The 18,535-nt window shown below is 43.2% G+C and overlaps 1 protein-coding gene and 1 long non-coding RNA gene across 9 annotated transcripts in view; both read left to right on the top strand.

Annotated features, from left to right (window-relative positions):
- Nucleotides 1-3,299, top strand: part of NHSL1 (NHS like 1) — a 185,630-nt gene extending 182,331 nt beyond the window's left edge. For all 8 annotated transcript variants that reach the window (XM_075087752.1, XM_075087751.1, XM_075087750.1 and 5 more), the window contains one exon: nucleotides 1,004-3,299. In XM_075087752.1, coding sequence (XP_074943853.1) covers nucleotides 1,004-1,727 — 724 coding nt within the window. In that variant the 3' untranslated portion in view covers nucleotides 1,728-3,299. The remainder of the gene's footprint in view (nucleotides 1-1,003) is intronic.
- A 6,854-nt stretch (nucleotides 3,300-10,153) lies between these two features.
- On the top strand, nucleotides 10,154-14,599 carry LOC142055772 (uncharacterized). The gene is made up of 3 exons (XR_012660038.1): nucleotides 10,154-10,252; nucleotides 13,493-13,744; nucleotides 13,952-14,599. It is a non-coding gene; the product is annotated as an uncharacterized LOC142055772 (long non-coding RNA).
- The last annotated feature ends 3,936 nt before the right edge of the window (nucleotides 14,600-18,535 follow it).

Raw genomic sequence — 18,535 nt, 5'->3', positions numbered from 1 at the left:
AAACAGCATATGTAAAATTAGCCTTTATACAACCTTTTTGAATTAATTCTTGCTTAGCCTGCAAAGAAGCAAAGCAGCTTTGCTACAGATACCAGGCATGTAGTACTTTTCTTTCTTTAATACTCTAATAATGTGAAAATGGGGCACTAGAAGTCCAGTTCCCACTTATTCCCAGTCCCATGATTGTTTCTTAATTTTGTTTTTGTTATCGCTGCACTTTACATTTAAATTAAAAAAAACCACACTGATCTCTCATTTGGATGGATAACTTTTATGTCAGGAAGTTGGTCTCTCATTCATTTAGTCAAAGAGTTGCAATGACAGAGCACCAACAGAGCAGTGAATTTTGGCTGTGCATCTTAATAGAGGCTGGAAAACTCAGTTTTCACCATTTAATGTTTGGGTTCGGGAGGGGATTCCTTTTTTTTAATTATTTAATCCAGAACAGTACATTGCGGTGCTCTCTACTCCATCTTAACTTCAGCAGTGGTGCATTGCAATATCCTTTTCTAAAGGCAAGTGCACTAAACTACCCTTCTAATTCTCCAGAGAGCATCAAACGAAATAGTAAAACAAAGCGCAACAAAAACCCCCAGCATACTCTAGGTGACATATTTTTAATCAAACCCCCAAACTAACAGGCAAATGGCGTTGAGTATCATCTTCATAATGTCTTAGCAGTTGAATGCTGACTCCAGAAAACCTGATTCACTAAAGTCGCTAAAGTGTTTTGGACATCAGTATTGCTGGGTTTAGTAGTTTCATTGTTCCAGATTTGCAGAAAAAGAACAATAAACTTATTAGCTTATACCTCCAATACCTGCATCAATGCCTGTACAGTTTTGGTGGTGGTCTTACTCATGCTTTAGATTTAGATTACTTCTCCCTTATCCCTCTCTCTGCTTTAGCTTAATTCATTGTCATCCCCCTAAGCTGAATTTAATTAGGGAATGTAAAAAGTCTAATTTTTTATTTGGTCCTCTTTGTTGTTTTTCAAACCCAGATCCAAAAGGAAAGTCCTTGGCCGTAAAGATTCTGAAGACGACCGTACCCGCAACCATTCTCCGTCACCCCCCGTAACTCCCACCGGTGCTTCCCCAACCTTAACTACCCTCAAACAAGCCGGATCTATTCAGAGAAGCGTTCGCAAGAGCAGCACCAGCAATGACAACTTCAAAGCCCTGCTGCTGAAGAAAGGGAGCCGCTGTGACACCAGTTCCCGCATGTCTGCGGCAGAAATGTTGAAGAACACGGACCCGCGGTTCCACCGGACAAAGACGGATGCCACCCCTGACCTTTCCGACAGCCCTGCCAGCTGCTCACCCAGCAAGAGCAAACGGGCCCAGGAAGAGTGGGCCAAGAGCGAGGGCTTGATGCCAAGGAGCATGTCCTTCTCTGGCACTAGATACGGCCGGTCACGAACGCCCCCCTCTGCTGCCAGCAGCAAGTACAATGTCCGCAACCGCATCCAGAGCAGCCCCATGACTGTCATTAGTGAAGGAGATGGGGAAGTGGTGGAGCAGTCAGAGGGCAGGGTCCGAAGGACTTTGGAAGAGCAGCAAGAGAGGCAGCTTGATATGTTTAACAGTGACGAAATGGACATGAACGACTTTCCATATGCTGAGGAGGCAGGCTGCAAGGAGACGTTGGATCCAACCCATCTAGACTTAATGACTCAACCAGGTACTTCAAGGAAGTATCTAAGCCCTTCAGCTGAAGAAAGTTAAAAGGCAGTGACAAAAGGCATTGGATATTAGTCTAGAAAATGACAGAGGACTAGAGTCCAGAAGAAAGCCCAGACCAGGACAAGTTTACTTTGCTGAGCATTTAGTCCATGAACTGCATGTGTGTGTTTAAATGCTAAAGCAATGATAGTTGTGCATGGTTGGGTTGGGGTGGGGAGGACTTGCTTTGAATGAATGGTCTGTGGCTTAAAGAAAAGTTAACAGTTGAATTTTTTTGTGTAAAGCCTTAGAAGTCCTCTTGCGGGGGTGGGGTGGGGTGGGGAGTTTTCTCAGAGCCTGTAGGGGTGTGAAGTTTTTCTTTTTCTTGAGACTGCAATTGTGCAAGCAAAATTTAGGAATAAGCCTGAAAAAGAGGAATGGGAAGGCTTCTGTGGTACAAGCTGGACATTTGCTTCAGAAGCGTTGTATTGGTGTGGCGTAGTGCATTCGTTAAGCAGAGAGAGCACAATGAGGCACATTCACCTGTGAGAAGGTAGTAGGGTTGGTGCTGGGGTTGCGTGGCTTATTACTGGGGTATGCCTCAGTCTAAGATGAAGTGTGTCCTGCTAAAGCAACTAGGTCACCAGGTTATTGATTGGCCCAGGGTACTTTTGGTTTTTTCCTAAGGGAAATTAAATACGTAGTTAATGTGGAAACGGGAGCTGAGTTTTTATAACACACTACTAGCTGCTATGCAGCCGCACACGTACGCTTGGCGAAACACCCATTTCCAAGTGAATTGCTTCCTTGACTAGAGTATTCCCTTAGAGAACTGGAACAGCTGGATGTGTGTGGAGGATGCGAGCAGACAACAGAAAAGTGGGAGAGGAATTCAGCAGTGTACTGCCAGAGTTTGGAAGGGTTATGTTTCTGAATTAGAAAGCAAACTTTGACTTTGAGAACTTGCACTACAGAGCGGTAGGTGGGGCCTGTCTTTCAAAACTGAAACTTGGGAGTCGTGTTTTGCCAGAAGTCTTTCTTCCATTTGTCAAAATGGGAAGGTTATTACTTTTCATCACTTGAAATACAGATACTTGCTAACTTTTGGTTACCAAAGAATAAGTTACGGTTACTTTCCTTTTTGATTTGCCTGCAGTATTTCTCTTCTTTTTTAACCTTAATAATTTAGTGAGGTTCGTTTTTATTGTATATTTTACAGATAATAAAAACATTTAACGGTTTTCCAATTGTAAAGAAGACCATTAATTAAAACTGAAATATTGGCTGGAGTTTCTGGTTCTTAGTAGGAATGAAGCTTTTAATTTTTAAGAAGAATTTTGCATCATTTGATGGCGTGCGCAGTTTTTGTATTGTTTGTAAATATTGAAAGTTGTTAAAATATCTTTTGATCTCCCTACCGTAGAATTTATACATTTTTAGATTGCTTTTAAGAAGAAAAAGCACTCTTTGTAGATTATTTATTTTAGAGAAATATGCTTGTAATCTCTTTCTTCAATCCTTTACTTGTTAGTAATGTAAATTTCAGGGGCCTTCGTTTAACTCTTCCCTTCACAAGAGGGGAATAGTGATGAAAATGCTGTGATTTTGCTTCAATAAAGAAAAAGGCTGCCAGTTGCCATATTGTCTTTTGAGTTGATTAGAATCCCCTCAAAAGGTGTGTCCCACAGCATATGGCAACCCACCGAATGCCATAAACCATGCACCCAGCTACTAATCTCCAGTTTTCATTACAAAATTCACTAATTCACTTTAGAGACAACTAAAGCGTACTTACATATCGATCCCCTTTTGGCATCTCAATGCTAAGACTAAAAAAAAAATAGAAATAATCCTAAGCTTTTTCCAGTATCATTTGTGAGCATTTCTACTACTTCTCTCTTATCTGCGACCTGTCCCAGAAAACTAAAATTCTTGGAGAACCAGATTATAAGCAAAGTGAGTGAGAAGTGAAACGGAGAAGGTGAATCCAGCTGCACTCACTGAAACAAGGGTGGAATTAACTGCTGCACAGCAAACTTTCTACCATTTTTGCGTGCTGAATATATTTAAAGAACCATTGGGGTTTTTTAATTAAATGAAAACCTAATTGGATAAAGAAGATCGGTTCAGTTGTTATTAATATTGATCTGAACTACATACTGTTGCAAAGAGATGGCGCAAAACATTCTGCAGCTGCTCAACGTCCCGTGAGTGTTGCTCTGGTGTTTCTCCCAGAGCTGATCACATGAAACATAGAGCGCTGTGTCCTTTTCACAGCAGGTACTGTCCCTTTCCAAGCTACGTGTAAGTGCTAACTAGCCGTCATGCCACCATCCTGACAGGAAAATGCTCAGGCTTTGTTTTGTTGTTTACAAATGGGGAAATCCTCTAAGTGAAAAATTGCAACATTGGAGGAAATTATAGTTCTGGTGTCTGCAACTTCTGCAGTACGTCGCAGCATTTTGCATAAGGTGCCTGTAGGAGGGAGCTTGTTCCCCTGATGCTGGAAAGCTGATGCTGCCAGTCATTTTTATAGGCTATATCGGGAACTCTTCGGGAAGTCCCACCTTAAATGCACACCATCTTGTCAATGCAGGTAGGCAAGATCAAACTTAAAGGTAGCAGAGGCTGAACTTCTGCTCTGGCCACAGGTAGCCTTGATGCTCATCTAAAACCCACAGCTGGTGTAAGGTGAGTCTGGGTCGAGGCTCAGGTTTTGGCTAGTGTGCAGAAGGCAGTGTTTATGTAGTCCTACTGATGTTGCTACATGACTACTTTTTACACAGTAAAAGAAGTAGTGAAATACATTAGATGTGCTGAAATATGTTTAGTAATGCTTATAATGATATTTATTTAGGCAACTGATGTAACTTTCTTCCGGAGATATCGCCGTGTCATCTCCCCACTGCCATCCCCGCTACAGCAGCGCGCGGAATTGGTTAGTAGCTCACTTTTCCCGGCAATACAGTCCTTGGCCCAAGTTTCCGCTACAAAACCTTAAGAACACGACAGCTTTAGGCTGTGTTTTCTGTACTGGCAACAACTTTGGTGTGTATATAATTATGCTAAGGAAAACGTGCTTAATTTTCTGTCACGCATCCAGCTTCAAAGTTACTGTCTTACATCATAGGCTTCTTCCATAGGGAGGTTTTGCAATTGTGGCTTTATTGGTCAACAAGTATAGATTAAGTTTAGCGAACCTCTGCTAAAGACATCCCAAGCAGTAGGAGACACAAACTTTGGCCATGCTAAAGAGTAAAAAGGAGATTGTTGTCATCCTGATGCTTAAATGAATCATACTGTTACGGGGCTTGTTCAGAGTTTACAGTTGGTTTGCAGTTTGTCTCTAAAACAAGAATCATTACAGAAGCTAGATGTGAGATTAATTTCTGGTTTTCCGTTTATTGGGAGTGGTTTTCAACGTCAATCTTTTCCTAAACTTTGCTCTGTATTAACTCATTCTGTGCTTCCTTCCTTTATGTTGGAAATTCGTTCTTACTGCTGCCAGATGTAGGCAGCCCCAATCCCCCTTAGAAATAGAGCCCTTCGGTTATTATGTTAATACCTTCATACGGCTCTGTGGCATTTACAAGCCATCACTGTTTATATACTGGGGAGAGAATTTATTAATTCAAACGAAGGATGGTTATGCAAGGAGGGATAGCTTGGTGAGAGGAGGTTTGGAATGTTACTGGAAATCAGTTAAAAGAATTGGGAAAGAAGTGGATTTGATGAAGAAGGGGTTTTGAGGAACCGAGGCTGGATGCTGGTTCATGCATAAGGCTTGGCCTGAAAGAAGGCACAGAATAATGGCAGAAGAGGTGAAGCAGGGAGATTACTGATAAGTGCACAGAATGACAGTAAGGTATGAGGCAGGCAGGCTCATGAAGGTTCTTGAAGAAGCTTCAGCAAGTACAGAAGAGAGAAAAAGGCAAAGGAACAATGGGATAGTCACAGCAAGGGGAAAGAAAAGTTTTAGCCTATGCGTTTCTTCGCAGTTCAAAGGGTATAGAAGGCCAAAGTCAGTCAAACATGGGAAAAAAGTTTTAGAAGAGGAGAAGGAGCAAAATTCTGTGAGCTTAGAGAAGCAGTAATAGGCTGAAGCGAGGAGTGCTCTAGGAGACCTCAGGCAACACTGGGCAGGCTGCTACAGGCTGGAGCACAGTTCTTGGGAGGGTTCTGTATAGAAGAGCCCTGCCTGAAATCTGGAAAGGATATGGGATTGGGAAGGTTAAAGCTCAGATTCATCCTACCTAATTTCTACCAACAACCTTTGTCTAGTGATTCCTGTGGACTGGCTACAGTTCTCCAGACACCTGTGTTCTGGTAACTTGCTAAACCTTCAGTTTTTTCCTGGAGCAAAGAGAGGCGACGTGTGCATGCAGCACGGGGATAAATGTCTTCATAATATTACAAGCAAATATATCTTGTCAGGTATTGTCTGGATCCCACAAAGTTATGGAAAAGCCATTTATAGCAGCAGTTGCTGCAACAAATCTGTTGCTATAGCACATTTAAGTGGTTCAAAATGATGCATTGTTTGCTTCTATAAGAGAGTATTAAAATGATGGACTTCAACAATAAAGTGTTAAAGTGTTAAAAAAATCTTAAAATGTGCAGAGGAATTGTTTTATCTATTTTATTTAAAGTAACTTCAGTACTCAAAAAAACACAAATGACATTAGCTCTATAACGTATAAAGTACATTATATTAGCTTTCTGAGTTCCCCCCTTATACTTTCTTTCCTGAATAACTTTCAGAAGTTATTTCTTTCGTAGTTAAGACTAGAAAAGTCTTCTGACATGAAATTGGTCGTTTTCTTGGTTCTAAAGAGGTGTTACCAACAAAAATCAGAGCGCAGCATTAAAATCTGGCAGGTATCCAGTACCGAATCATGATGGTGGCCATACTGGTGTGAATTAATAAATCCTCAACAAAGTAAAATACAGAGATGTTTGATAAAGAAGCACTATGTCATATATTGTCCTGAAAGACTGGGTAAAAGCCTCAATACTGCTTCCCCAGCAGAATGAGTACACTTCAAGTTGCAAATTTAGCTCTTCGCAGTTAGGTTCTTTCACATAATGCACAACCAACCTTTTAAGGGGCAATCAGTTCTTCTCTCAACAATGCTAATGTAAAACGTCATTGATTTTTAGTGGGAAATCGCCTGTTAATAGTGAATCCGAATGTGTGCATATATGCGTGTGTGGGGATATATACAGAAGAGAGAAAGGCCACTCCCAATGTACATGAGTTGTTTCTGTCTATAGTATACTGCTCTATTTGTGCACCAGCCTTCAGTATAAAAACAGAAATTCTAGCTACTGAAGGAACAAAGGATGAAAAATCTGTCAGGACACACAGGTTGCAGAAGTTTCTGCGTATTCACTACCTCTTGGAAAAAATAGTAAAAGCGTAAGGTCTGAATTTAGATGATAAAAACCAGTTTGTGAAAAAAATACATCTATAAATTACAAAAACAATTAGATAAAATCTGGCAACAAACAAGAAATACAGGAATGTCCTGTCTGTCATCTGAAGAAGAATGTTTCCACAGTGGCAGCGTTTAAGAACTGCTAAACTCCCGTGTTTTTCTTTTACATCTTGGTAGTAAACTGATGTCTTCTTTAAAAGTCAGTGAAATATACATCGTTAGCTCCTGAAGGGAGGAATTTCTGTGTTCTTTTTTCTGCAAACCAGTGTGAACAGTGTTAGAAATGTAGCTAATAATTTCATTTGGAAAAAGTAAACTGATTTCTAGGCCAGTTTAAAACCAGTGAAAGAGCCTTACAGTGCCAAGAGCATTCAGTGCCCAGTGCAGTGTCACCAGCTGAGGATCATCCCATCGTTCTCTCCTGAATCGGGATGTTGTAGTGTGGTGCCTGAAAATGGTGATTGTTGTAAATTACTGTGCCAAATGGGAGCTGCAGTGTAGTCAAAAGGATTACAAACAGTGAGGCCCAGATTTATATAGTCGCTACAGTGGTCACAAACTAGGGAGTGACGACAATTTTAATATATTTACCTTTTTATAGAGTCCTAATACAAAACAAAAGTACATTTCAGAAAGGAGATGTTAAGACAGCAAAAATGTGCGCACCAGGGAGCATGTGGCTGGGAGCAGAGGTTGTGCGGTTTCACAGAAGTCAAAGTGTGGCTTTGGGGTAGCTTCTATCCACTTGCAAGCCGTGGACACAACATGCAGTACAACACAACTGGTGATCCCAGATGAGGCTGGCATATTGCCATACACAGCACACTTGATCAAAAGGAAAAAGTTGCAAAAAGTCTGTAATCCAGGATCAATCAAACTTAAATTCTACAGAAAGGTCTCTGTGATGTGATATACAGGAAAAAAAGTGTACCTCAATGGAGTATTCAGGAGGGAAGCCCTTTATGTATTCCAGCATGGAACATTGATAAGAGTGTTTTTCTCCGTTTACTGATGCAGCTTTTTCCAAAACTTCATCAGTGAAGATTGTGGCATGTGGGGACATGAAAAGCAGTTGATGATAGGTTATTTCTCTGAGATTAAAAAATCACCGGCACTACTTCGTTTCAAGACTGTTAAGCACAACCCTGAGCAAGCAAGCTTGTGTAAAATGAAAGCTTTTTCTGAAGTGCAGCTCTGAAGCCCAACGCTGACGGTGCCACAAATTGGCCATCTAATTCATGGGGTGAGTTTCTTGCATGATGTGACAACCTCTGTAGAGCCACTCTGGATTTTGAGAACAAAGAAACTAAAATTACTTTCTGTGCTACAAACAACGGTCTGTCTCAAACGATCACCGGTGTCTGGGAAACTGCAGCATCATCCTAGAAGAGAAATTGTTAGTCCGTGTTAGAAGTTACCTAAAATGCTTGCTGAGAAAAGAGGGAAGAAAGTATCTTAACAATAAACTGAAATTGTCTTTCTCAAAAGTCATTCTGGTTGTTAACTCTTGTTTGGCAGACTTCTTTGGATGAACCGCATGTCATGTCATCTATTAATTTATGTAGATTGTCTTAGTCAGCAGTATTCTTTCAACAGGTATTTCCTCATCCTGCTTCAAACATCTTGCTAGCATCAAGACTTCTTTGTGATACTGGTATACCTTCTGAAGGCCTGCCAGGAATATAAAATACAAAGGGAGTCTGAGTTTATTGTCCTTTATGCCCTAGTCTGTAGACCAAAGGGTCCCAAAGTTAATGTCTGGGAGAATGCCATCAGTGGCAGCAGCTCATGCTTCTGTGCCAGACCACGTGCATAGATGACAGCATGGGGGCCTCCGGCCTTGTTGGCTCGTCATTAACTATCAGTAGCTGAAATCTTTTCATTTACTAGACTGTGGATTCAGAGGAGAGTTTCCTGCAGTTACGTTTTTCTCACCTATTCTAATGTGATTTGCCAATCCTGGGACTCCACTACGTTTCCCAACTCTTACCATGTCCGCTTTCCTTAATCACGATCCCATGTGCTTTCTTGTCATACTCCTCCACCAGGACTCTGGAGACTGACCTCCAAATTTTTGCTCACCACCCCATTTCACAGTCAGCTCCCACGAACTAGATCTGTGTCCTTAGCCACCCCACCTTGTCCTCACACCCATGGAAGGACTGCAGACAGCTACAGGCAGCAGTGACGCAGCTTTAGCAATACCAGTATGGACAAGTACTTACAGTGTGCGCTTCCAAGCATGGTGGGAGGTGTCTCTGCTGCCAGCGCCCAACGACAAGTTGTGGTTTGTGCCCAGTCTGGCAGCCTCTCCTATGGCCTGTTAGTCTACACCTTGCAAGACTGTTGCCTACAATCTCTTTTACTGTGCTCTCTTCACATGCAAATGTTTGGGTATCCTAAACATCTGTGAAGAGAGGTGGCCCTGGGGCCAAGACAGCCTGTATTAAGCATCTTTTCAATCAGCAAACTGGTTAGATAAATGACCGTACATCATGATTTGCATTTCTCAAGAACTTGGTGCCCTGAGAGATGCTACCCGGAAAAGCAGAATTCCATCAAATAGGGCTTGATTGAGAACACTGAAAACAACAGAAAAGGTCTGTGTTTTTCCTGGTAGCCTTTAATTGCACTTTTCAGCAGCCTGTAACTCAGAAGATACTGGAATCTGGAATTCAGTTTGTTTCCTTCATGTTTGCAAAGTACTCAAGTTTTTTTCCTTTCCTCCTAGCTTCTGTTGGCACAATGTTTTTATTGTGATATATGAACAACCAATGTGGGATAATAATGGAAGATTGACCAGGAGGATTATAAACACGCTCAAGTGACCTGCAGCTAGGGTGTAGAAAAACACATATATCATACTAGTTGTTGTTTAGTCTTGTGTGCTTGACAAGTAGAACATCTGTGTTTAGATAACACAGGTCTGCGATAGACTTAGAGGCACCCTGTCGAACATGCTTGAGATTCCTGCCTTGTTGCGGGAAAGATCAAAGCACAGTGGTAAACTACGCCTGCGCAAATCCCTGATAAACAGGCAAAAACAGCAAGTTTGGTGATCCTCTAGCATGGACCGAGCTCTGCGGTGCCTGCGTCCCCGCCTGTGTGCCTTTGCCTGGGTGCTGCTTCGGGGATCCCCCAGCTGGTGAGGTAACAAAAATAAATTTACTCTGCATTTCATCCGTGTTTTTGTTGTTCCTGCGTCCTGCCTGTGCCGACTCACACATTTTGGCATAGTTGGCAGGATCCAGGAACAGCCGTGCCCTGGACGGCTAAAAAGTCAAAGAGTGGGGAGGCCGCGATGGCGACTCCCCGCGCTCCGGGGTGGCCCAGTACTGAGCACTGGCTCCCCATGGCTACTTCCCTGGCTACACAGGCTCCCACGGAAGCGTGGCCTGAGATAGATGTCAGGGTGGTTGTTACTTGCCCCCCCAGACAATTGAAATAGTCATGGAAAGCAGCATCGGAGTCTTCTTGCAAGTTAGTGGGGAGATTGGGATGGTTATTAGTTACCAGTCTTAGAGCTCTTGATCATGAAGTTGTAGCATTATGGAGTGAAATAAGAGAGTTGGAAAGGGAAGTCGGGACTTTACAAGATGCAAAGGCGATCATGCAAGAAGTGATTAGTACTCAAGCAGAGTGGTGCCATGAGCTGCAAGGTACTGTAGAGCAGTTGGTAGCACGTATTGCTAATAAACGAAGGGATGGCTATGGAAAAAGTAAGGTTTCGATCTCTCCAAGTTCATGCTCTCACCACAAAACCTTCATGGGATCCCAAGAAGGGGATGAAAATATCTGGAGTGAGTTCTTGGACTCCGAGGGTGAGTTTGAGTTTAAAAGGCAAGGAGGTGGTAGAAGCGCGACCCCCCCGTACAAATGAAGGGGCAGCAGGAAGAAGTGGATGAGGGAGTGCAGGTCACGTGTACTTATACCCTGAAAGAGTTAAAGGAACTTTTAGAGCTCTATCAGCAAAAGAGTAGGGAAGGCATTCTGGCATGGATTTTGTGAGCTTGGGATAGTGGAGCTTCATCTATCTGTTTATTAACAGGTGAAAAACATTTAGTAAGCCCTATGGCCAGTGATGATCAGATACAACAAGGATATGCTCAGTTGCAAAATATCAGAGATCCTGATGGGCAAGTTATTGCACCTATGCTGTATCAATAGTTGTGCGCAGCAGTTTTAACAGCATATGCTGAACCTGTCAAATCGGTGTTGTCCCTTGTAAATTGGTGTATAATGGAGGAGGGTATTAATTTAGTGCGGCAGATGAGGATGACTCGTGTTGATTACGGGATCCAATCTGGACAGGGTAGCAGTAACAAGAATTACCAAAATGCAGCTTTTGAGAGGAGCGCCTGCTTCACTAAAACCCTTGATTATACCAGCAGTCACAAGTGGTACTGGTAACGTAGGCACCCTAGCAAATACCTTGAGGGGAACTGGGGCTGTAACTAGCTGGGACTAGCTGTGCGGATGGTGGATAAAGGAAATCCAGGAAAACCAAAAGGAGTTACATCACGGGTGACGAGGAAACAAACATGGAATGACCTTTTACACCTGGTGTCCCACGATCAGAAATAGATGGGATCCCAACGTCAGAAATGTTTCACCAACGGCAAAGGTTATCGCCTGCGCAAAAAAGTTGACTGCCCCTGGCCCTGCCACCACCTCAAGGCAAGGCACTACCTGGCAAGTGGCAAAACAGCAGAAATGAAGGTTTGGTAGGATCCCCAGATTTGCCACCACCGTAGCCTCTTACTCTGAGGGGCACTGACACCCCAATGTTCCTTTAACTGTAAAGTGGCGGTCTGGGGGATTTTACACATGTTAGCTCTGGTGAATACTGGAGCCAAAGTTACTGTGCTAGATGGTAATATTAATAACAAAGAAGCTACACCACAGATCCGTGGGTTAGGGGGGAATCCAAACCCTGCCCTCTGAGCTAAGGTTACTTTAATAGGAAATGCCACTCCATTTACCATGACAGTGTTCATTGCCACAATTACAGAATATATTTTGGGCATTGACGTCTTGGCAGGACAAACAGTTGAAACTTTAAATGGTTGCTTCTGCTCCAGGACTTTGCAAGTGGGATTCGCTATTTGATCTATAACTGTCTTGCATGGATTCCCAGCGTGGGATCCTGTTGTGCTGCCCGTGCCTGCCAAGGTGGTAACTGTAAAACAATATTGTATTTCAGGGAGGAGGAGGAAATTACTCAAACCGTTCAGGCACTTCAACAAGTGCGAATCGTTAGGGAAACCATGACTGTTTTTAATAATCCTGTTTGGCCTGTTTGAAAACCAGATGGCACTTGGAGAATGACCGTAGATTATAGAGAACTGAATAAAGTCATCCTTGCAGTTATGGCACCAGACATGGCTACTCTTATAGAAAAAATTAGCAAAAATGTAGAACCCTGGGAAGTGGGTAGGTAGATCTTGCTAATGCTTTCTTTTCAATAGACATTGCTTCAGAAAGCCCAAACCAGTTTGCCTTTACCTGGCAAAAAAAGCAATATACTTTCCGAGTATTGCCTCAGGGATACAAATACGGTCCCTCCATTTGCCACCACATGATAGCAGCTGATGTAGCACTATGGCCAGGTACCAATATTGTTTGCCACTATATTGATGATCTATTGATTACGGCAGAGTCACAACAAGAAGTTGAAGTAGCTGCCGAATAGCTGAGAGCGCATTTACAGGATCGAGGTTGGGCAATTAATCCAAAGAAAATACAGGGCCCTTGTACTACTGTACAATTTCTGGGAATACTTTGGCATGGACAGATTAAAGAAATACCAAATAAGGTGCAGCAAACAATCCAGCGATTTCCTGTACCAACCGCAGTAAAACAGCTACAGAGCTTGTGACTCTCAGAAGACTTCCATTGGAGACGTCTATCCCGCACCCGGCAGTATTACCGCGCCCTCTGCAGGCGTTAAATGGGAAGGATGGTGTTTGGCAGTGGACCAGGCAACAAGAAGCAGCTTCTGATGCCTGCAAAAATGCTGTCATTGAGCATGCTCAATTATTCACTCCGAGGTGAGGCTATCCTTTTGAATTAGAAGTCACAATTCTAGATTATATAGTTTCGTGGGAATTGTGGGATATGACTGGGGCAAAAAATCAGACAGAACCAGTAGGATTTTGGTCCAAGGCATTCAAGGCTCCGATGTACATTATGCCCTGATGGAAAAACCAATTTTAGCTGTAGTTCGGGGAATACAAGAACCTGAAAGAAGCACAGGCAAAGATAGCGTGACTGTACGCACATCCGTACCTGTTCATGGCTGAGTTACTGACGATATCATTAGGGCCCGTGCAGGGGTAGCTGAGGCTACATCCTCTGTTGATATCAGTTTCTCGAGTTCTTGTATTTCAGGTGCCTTCAATGACTACCTGGGCCTTATTGAGAGGAGATAGCATTGGACACCATGGTGTTATTGGAGTCACGAACCCAACATCGAATTGAAGTTCAGTCTGAAAACAGGCAAGCCGTAGCTCTTCAGTCTGTGTCGGCAATTACCCCACATCAGGCTATCACACCTAGAGTAATATTAGCTGAAGGAGTTGGAGCAACAGCGTACAGGTTACTGGAAGGAGACGACATTCCTGTTTCCCTCCCTTACCACAGGTTGGTTTGTCGTGCTTTTTAGTCTTCTACTACAAGCACATGCCCTGGACACTTGGATTTGGTTGGCCTTTACTGTAACTAACTCACCTGCAGATCTTTTGACGACATGTTTCATTAGTGTGCCAACCCCAGTAGCTGTATTACAGGAATATCCTACGCTAAGTGCTTTTGGTATTAATGTTCCTCATTGTTATCTTTTCTGAGTAGGTAATGTCTCTGTGCCAAGGAACATTACAAAATCGATTGGTGGTGGACTGTCTCCTCCCTTGACACCATAAACACTGCTCCGAGTTTCAAGACACGTGTTGCTTCAACATAACTGATGAATCAGCCCGCATAGAGGACGACATTCAGCATCCCCAGGACTTAATGCGTCAAATGAAACAATCTGCTGGTGGTGTCTGGCCAGCTGAGTGGTTTAATTCCCTGACAGGATGGGTGTGACACCTGATTCAAAGCATTAGTGCAGGGATATGTTTATGCCTTTTGCTATATCTGTTTATTACATGCCTCTGTAAATTACCCTGCCCTAAACCCACAAGCTCAAATGGACACCTCTAGCTTTGCCAGCCCCAGCAGAAGTGGTCCCTTGAGGAAGGGGGCGGAATGTGGGATAATAATGGAAGATTGGTGAAGAGGATTATAGACACGCTCAAGTGACCTGCAGCTGGAATGCAGAAAATACATGTATCGTACTAACTGTACGGCAAAAACAGCAGATTCGGCGCTCCTCTAGCATGGGCCAAGCTCCACAGTGCCCGCTTACCCACTTGTTCTGCCATAGTTCTGTGGGCACTGTACAAATGCCTGTTTTTCTCTACCTTCACATATTGTTGGATTCTCTGCTGCATCACACAGTGTTCACCATATTTATGGAGTCTTTTTCTATATGGATTTTCTTAGTGTCTCACAAGGCATGACCTTAGTGAGGTCACTATTATAGTCACTTTCCTTGAAATTTGCATTTCCATGAAACTGAAAGAAACTTTATATTTTTGAAATTACTTAATTTCACACAGATTTCACAGAGAGGCCATAACAGGGTGGAAAAGCCAGTAGGAAGAGAGAAAAAGACTCTGAGACTCTGAGATCCAATGCAACATGATCATATTGCATTAGACTAGTTTCCTGAGGAAACCTCGCTACCCAGCGTACCCTTTCTCCTCAGCTATGTAGTAGGCTTCTAGCACTGTGACCAAAGGGAGCATGTCTGAAGGATCGCTACCGGTCCTGAACATCACTTGTTTCATAGCAAGCCTGTTAGGAATGGGGGCGGCTCCCCACAGGCCAAGCACTTTACAGACCTGACAAAAAGATTGTTCGTGTTCCTAGATGGTGCTCGTTCAGCTCAGTTTTCTTCTCCTCTCTCAGGACTGGAACAAGTTAAATTTACTCATATACGGGCACAAGAAAAGACGACAGCTGCCTGTGGGATTGGAAAGGCTAGGCCAGGTGGTAGCAGCTAAGTAATTCTCAAGGAAGTCAAGAGCAGCACTAGCATCTAATTGAAACTAGCCCAACCACCTAAGAAAATTAAATTTTGGCTGCATAATGATTGCTTAAGGGTTCCTTTAAATCCTGGGAACTCCTTGATGTCTCTGCAAAAACCAGGCCACAGGTGAGATCTTGCTACATGTTAAAGTTAGTTTTGGAGTGAGCTTTGGAAAGCTCAATGCAGCAGTTGAGCATTGAAGTGCTTTGAAAAGCACAATGAGCAGCTGAGGCAGTTGCATCTGAAGACATCTGTAATGCTGAACCTTGCTTTCCCATGGCTTATTTGGCACTGTTTGTAATGGGTATTTTTAAGTGCAGAGTGTTAAGTTGCATTGAAGTATTTGTTGCTGTTTTATTGACTGTGACCCAGAACGGAAGTCGTTCCTTCTGTTGGAAGGATCATTGCCTTCATAATACTGTGTCAGGGAAAATTTGTTGTTCAGGGAGCTACATCAAAGCTGAAGAAAGGCCTTGTACAGTATGGAAAACGGCCATAGAAATCCTCTCAAAATTATTGTAATCAAGTAATTTCGATGTAGGTCAAATGTATAAGTTATTTAAATTGTATAGGATATTTTTTATCGATGTTCTTCAGTACAAATTGCATTTAATCTGAAGTTACAATGTCCCAAGTGGTGTGAGCAGTGGAACCAGAGGATGCAATAATTAAAGGCCTTCAAGAGGAAGAAATTGGAAAGTAGTTTTAGAAGGAGCTGTGTTAAGCACTTCAGCTGAACAGGGTGTGGCTTTAAAGCCTTCTCTTTTTGTTTTTGTCCTTAAGCTGACTGCTTAAAAGACTGCTACCATGCATTAGCTTCTGTGCCCAAGCTTAATTCAACCAAGAGCTAGCTGAAGGGTGCCCTGACTGTCAGATGTATGGAGGCTGTGTATTAAAATTGGACAGCGGTAAGCATTATCTTTGCTAAATACCAGACTCTCTGCAAGGCAGACTCCCTGCCTTTCCTAAAGCCAGGCCTGTGAATCTGCTTCTGGATGGATGCGGTTTTGTGTTTAGTGAATTAAGGCAATTATAATCAGCACTGATGGATCCTTGTGGCTGTGCAGCAAACCTCATGATTCAGCAGGTACCTGGTGACCCTTTCTAGGAAACTGTTGGGGTGTCCAAGCTTTCCTATCAGTGTTGGGGAAAGCACACCCGGTCGTTCTATGTACACATTACTCATCTTCTGCTGCCTGTACCTCCTCATGTCCTTAGGGTACCTGCTGGTTGCAGACACCCCTGCGGAAGGCGTGAGGGGAGGGGACATGGGAGCAAACACTGACGGGGCTTGGAGGCCGTCTGTCCCCTCTGTGCAAAAAGTGCTTAGGAAGGAATTTGGAGACAAAAATTACTAAGTGCTAGTCTAGTCAGAGCAAAATATCTGGTATTAAATACTTACAACTACACTGATTTACCAGACACTTAATGGTTCAATACAGCACTACTGAACTGGGTTTTTGTACAAAGCTGATGCTTGGTCCAGCCCTCCTGCATGGTGCCTCTGGTGCTCCTGGGTGGCTTTGGCATGTCATTCCTGTTTCCAGGAAATTGAAGCAGACAGGACAACACCTCCCGATGGCGTCTGTTGGAAGCCATGTTCAAGGGGGGTGGTGGGGGTGGTGGAAGGCCTTGTACCGTTAAGGGCGGTTCATCCCCCATCAGCCCAAGGTACCAGTCATTGTTAAGCCGCCAGCATTTGTGTTTCTGCTTGGAGCACACGTGAGGGAAAGGGACCTTCGCTGCAACTGTCACAAACCGGGGGTGAGACTGTTGGGGACTGGGAAAGTGGATTAAGAGGCCTAATTGGGGGTGGGGGGGTGAGGGGGCTGGAGCTGTGAAGACAGCTGCCATCTTGATCCCACCTTCCCGCCCCTCCGCCATTGCTCCCAGCTTGGTGGGCAGGCAGTGCCAGGCTGGCTCGCCATTGATCTGCTTGGTGAGCTGGGGCAGAGCCATGCCTCCCCTGCTGGGTGGGGCAGCAGTAGAGTGGGGTTCCCACCAGTTCCCACTGGTTTCTTCCCCCACACCACCACCCCCTGGCATGTTTCCTTTAGCTTGCCCCCGCTAGAGAGCTGCTTTCAAATAAAACACCCGCTCATCGCTTAACATGCGTTTAAACCTTGGGTGAAGGCAGCGCACTTTTGGCACAGGGTCCACCCTCAAGCGGGCTCAGTAGCTGTAACGATACAGATGACAAATATATTCTGTCCAAATTTACATTTCAAAATCATGCTAACTGGAAAGATACCAGTTGGAATAGTTTATATTTTGTGGTCCTATTACAGTAATGGATGAAAATTACTAAACAAATGCATAAAACTTTAATTTAAAGGACTGGCATAGCATCGCGGGTGGGAGGGTGGGCGAATGTTAGTCTCTGCGAGTTCCCTAAGGCCCAACAGCAATGAAACCAACCTCTCCTTCTGAGTGGCTGTTAGTTTGGCGATGTCCCATTTCCCCAGACAAGCTGAGTCTTTGGGAAAGCAGGAATTTAATCTTGGTGTCTGCACTGTTAACCATGATGGCAAGCTACCTAAGGGAGAGAAGGCCTTTCCATGCTCTCCTCCTCTGGGAACCAGGAGCTGTGCACAGCACAACTTGTGCCAGGGAAGCAGATTGTCATTATAATGGAAAAGTGTTTTCAGCTTTTAAAAAATGGGTATAATCACTCTAAATACAAGCCATTCTGGAAATAGTCTTTGTCTTCTAATGAAGCTAAAAATTATATTTATTGGAATTCAGCACACTTGGTGTAAATACTTTGTAAGAGTCCCAGGTAAAACTGAAATCTGGTAATAAATAAAACTGAACAAACTAAAATCATAAATGTCTCTGACAACTGTGTGGTCAGATGGCTGGGGCATGGGGGATGCTCAGAAGGAGTCCAGGTATCTGCCAAAATATTTGTATTACTTCATAGGTCTATAAGCAGGTGATAACTTTTTGAGGTGATGTTAGCTAAAGAGAGAGACGTGTTCATGTGGAGCTCTTGGATATAGTATCTAGGCAAACTTCATGCTTGTAGCTTCCTTGTTATCTCTAAAATCTCTATTTTATATTATATTTAAAATAAAGTATGCATAAGCTAGATAAAGAATAACACATTAGAAAATAAGCCTTCTCACTTCCAGGGTGACCTGCAAAGCATAAAATGCAGTATCAAATAACAGTTCTTTCCTTGTGCTCTAGTTTATATCAGGTCATGTTTTTAGGAAAAGAAAATAGAATTTACTCAGTGCCTGGTTTATGGAGTCTACCATAACCACTGGCACATAGTTCTAGATGTTACCAGTATG

This window comes from Phalacrocorax aristotelis, chromosome 3 (assembly GCF_949628215.1).
Source record: "Phalacrocorax aristotelis chromosome 3, bGulAri2.1, whole genome shotgun sequence".
In the NCBI taxonomy this organism is placed as follows: domain Eukaryota; kingdom Metazoa; phylum Chordata; class Aves; order Suliformes; family Phalacrocoracidae; genus Phalacrocorax; species Phalacrocorax aristotelis.
Note: the sequence above shows the minus strand (reverse complement) of the source record. Positions and strands in the feature narration are given on the sequence as shown.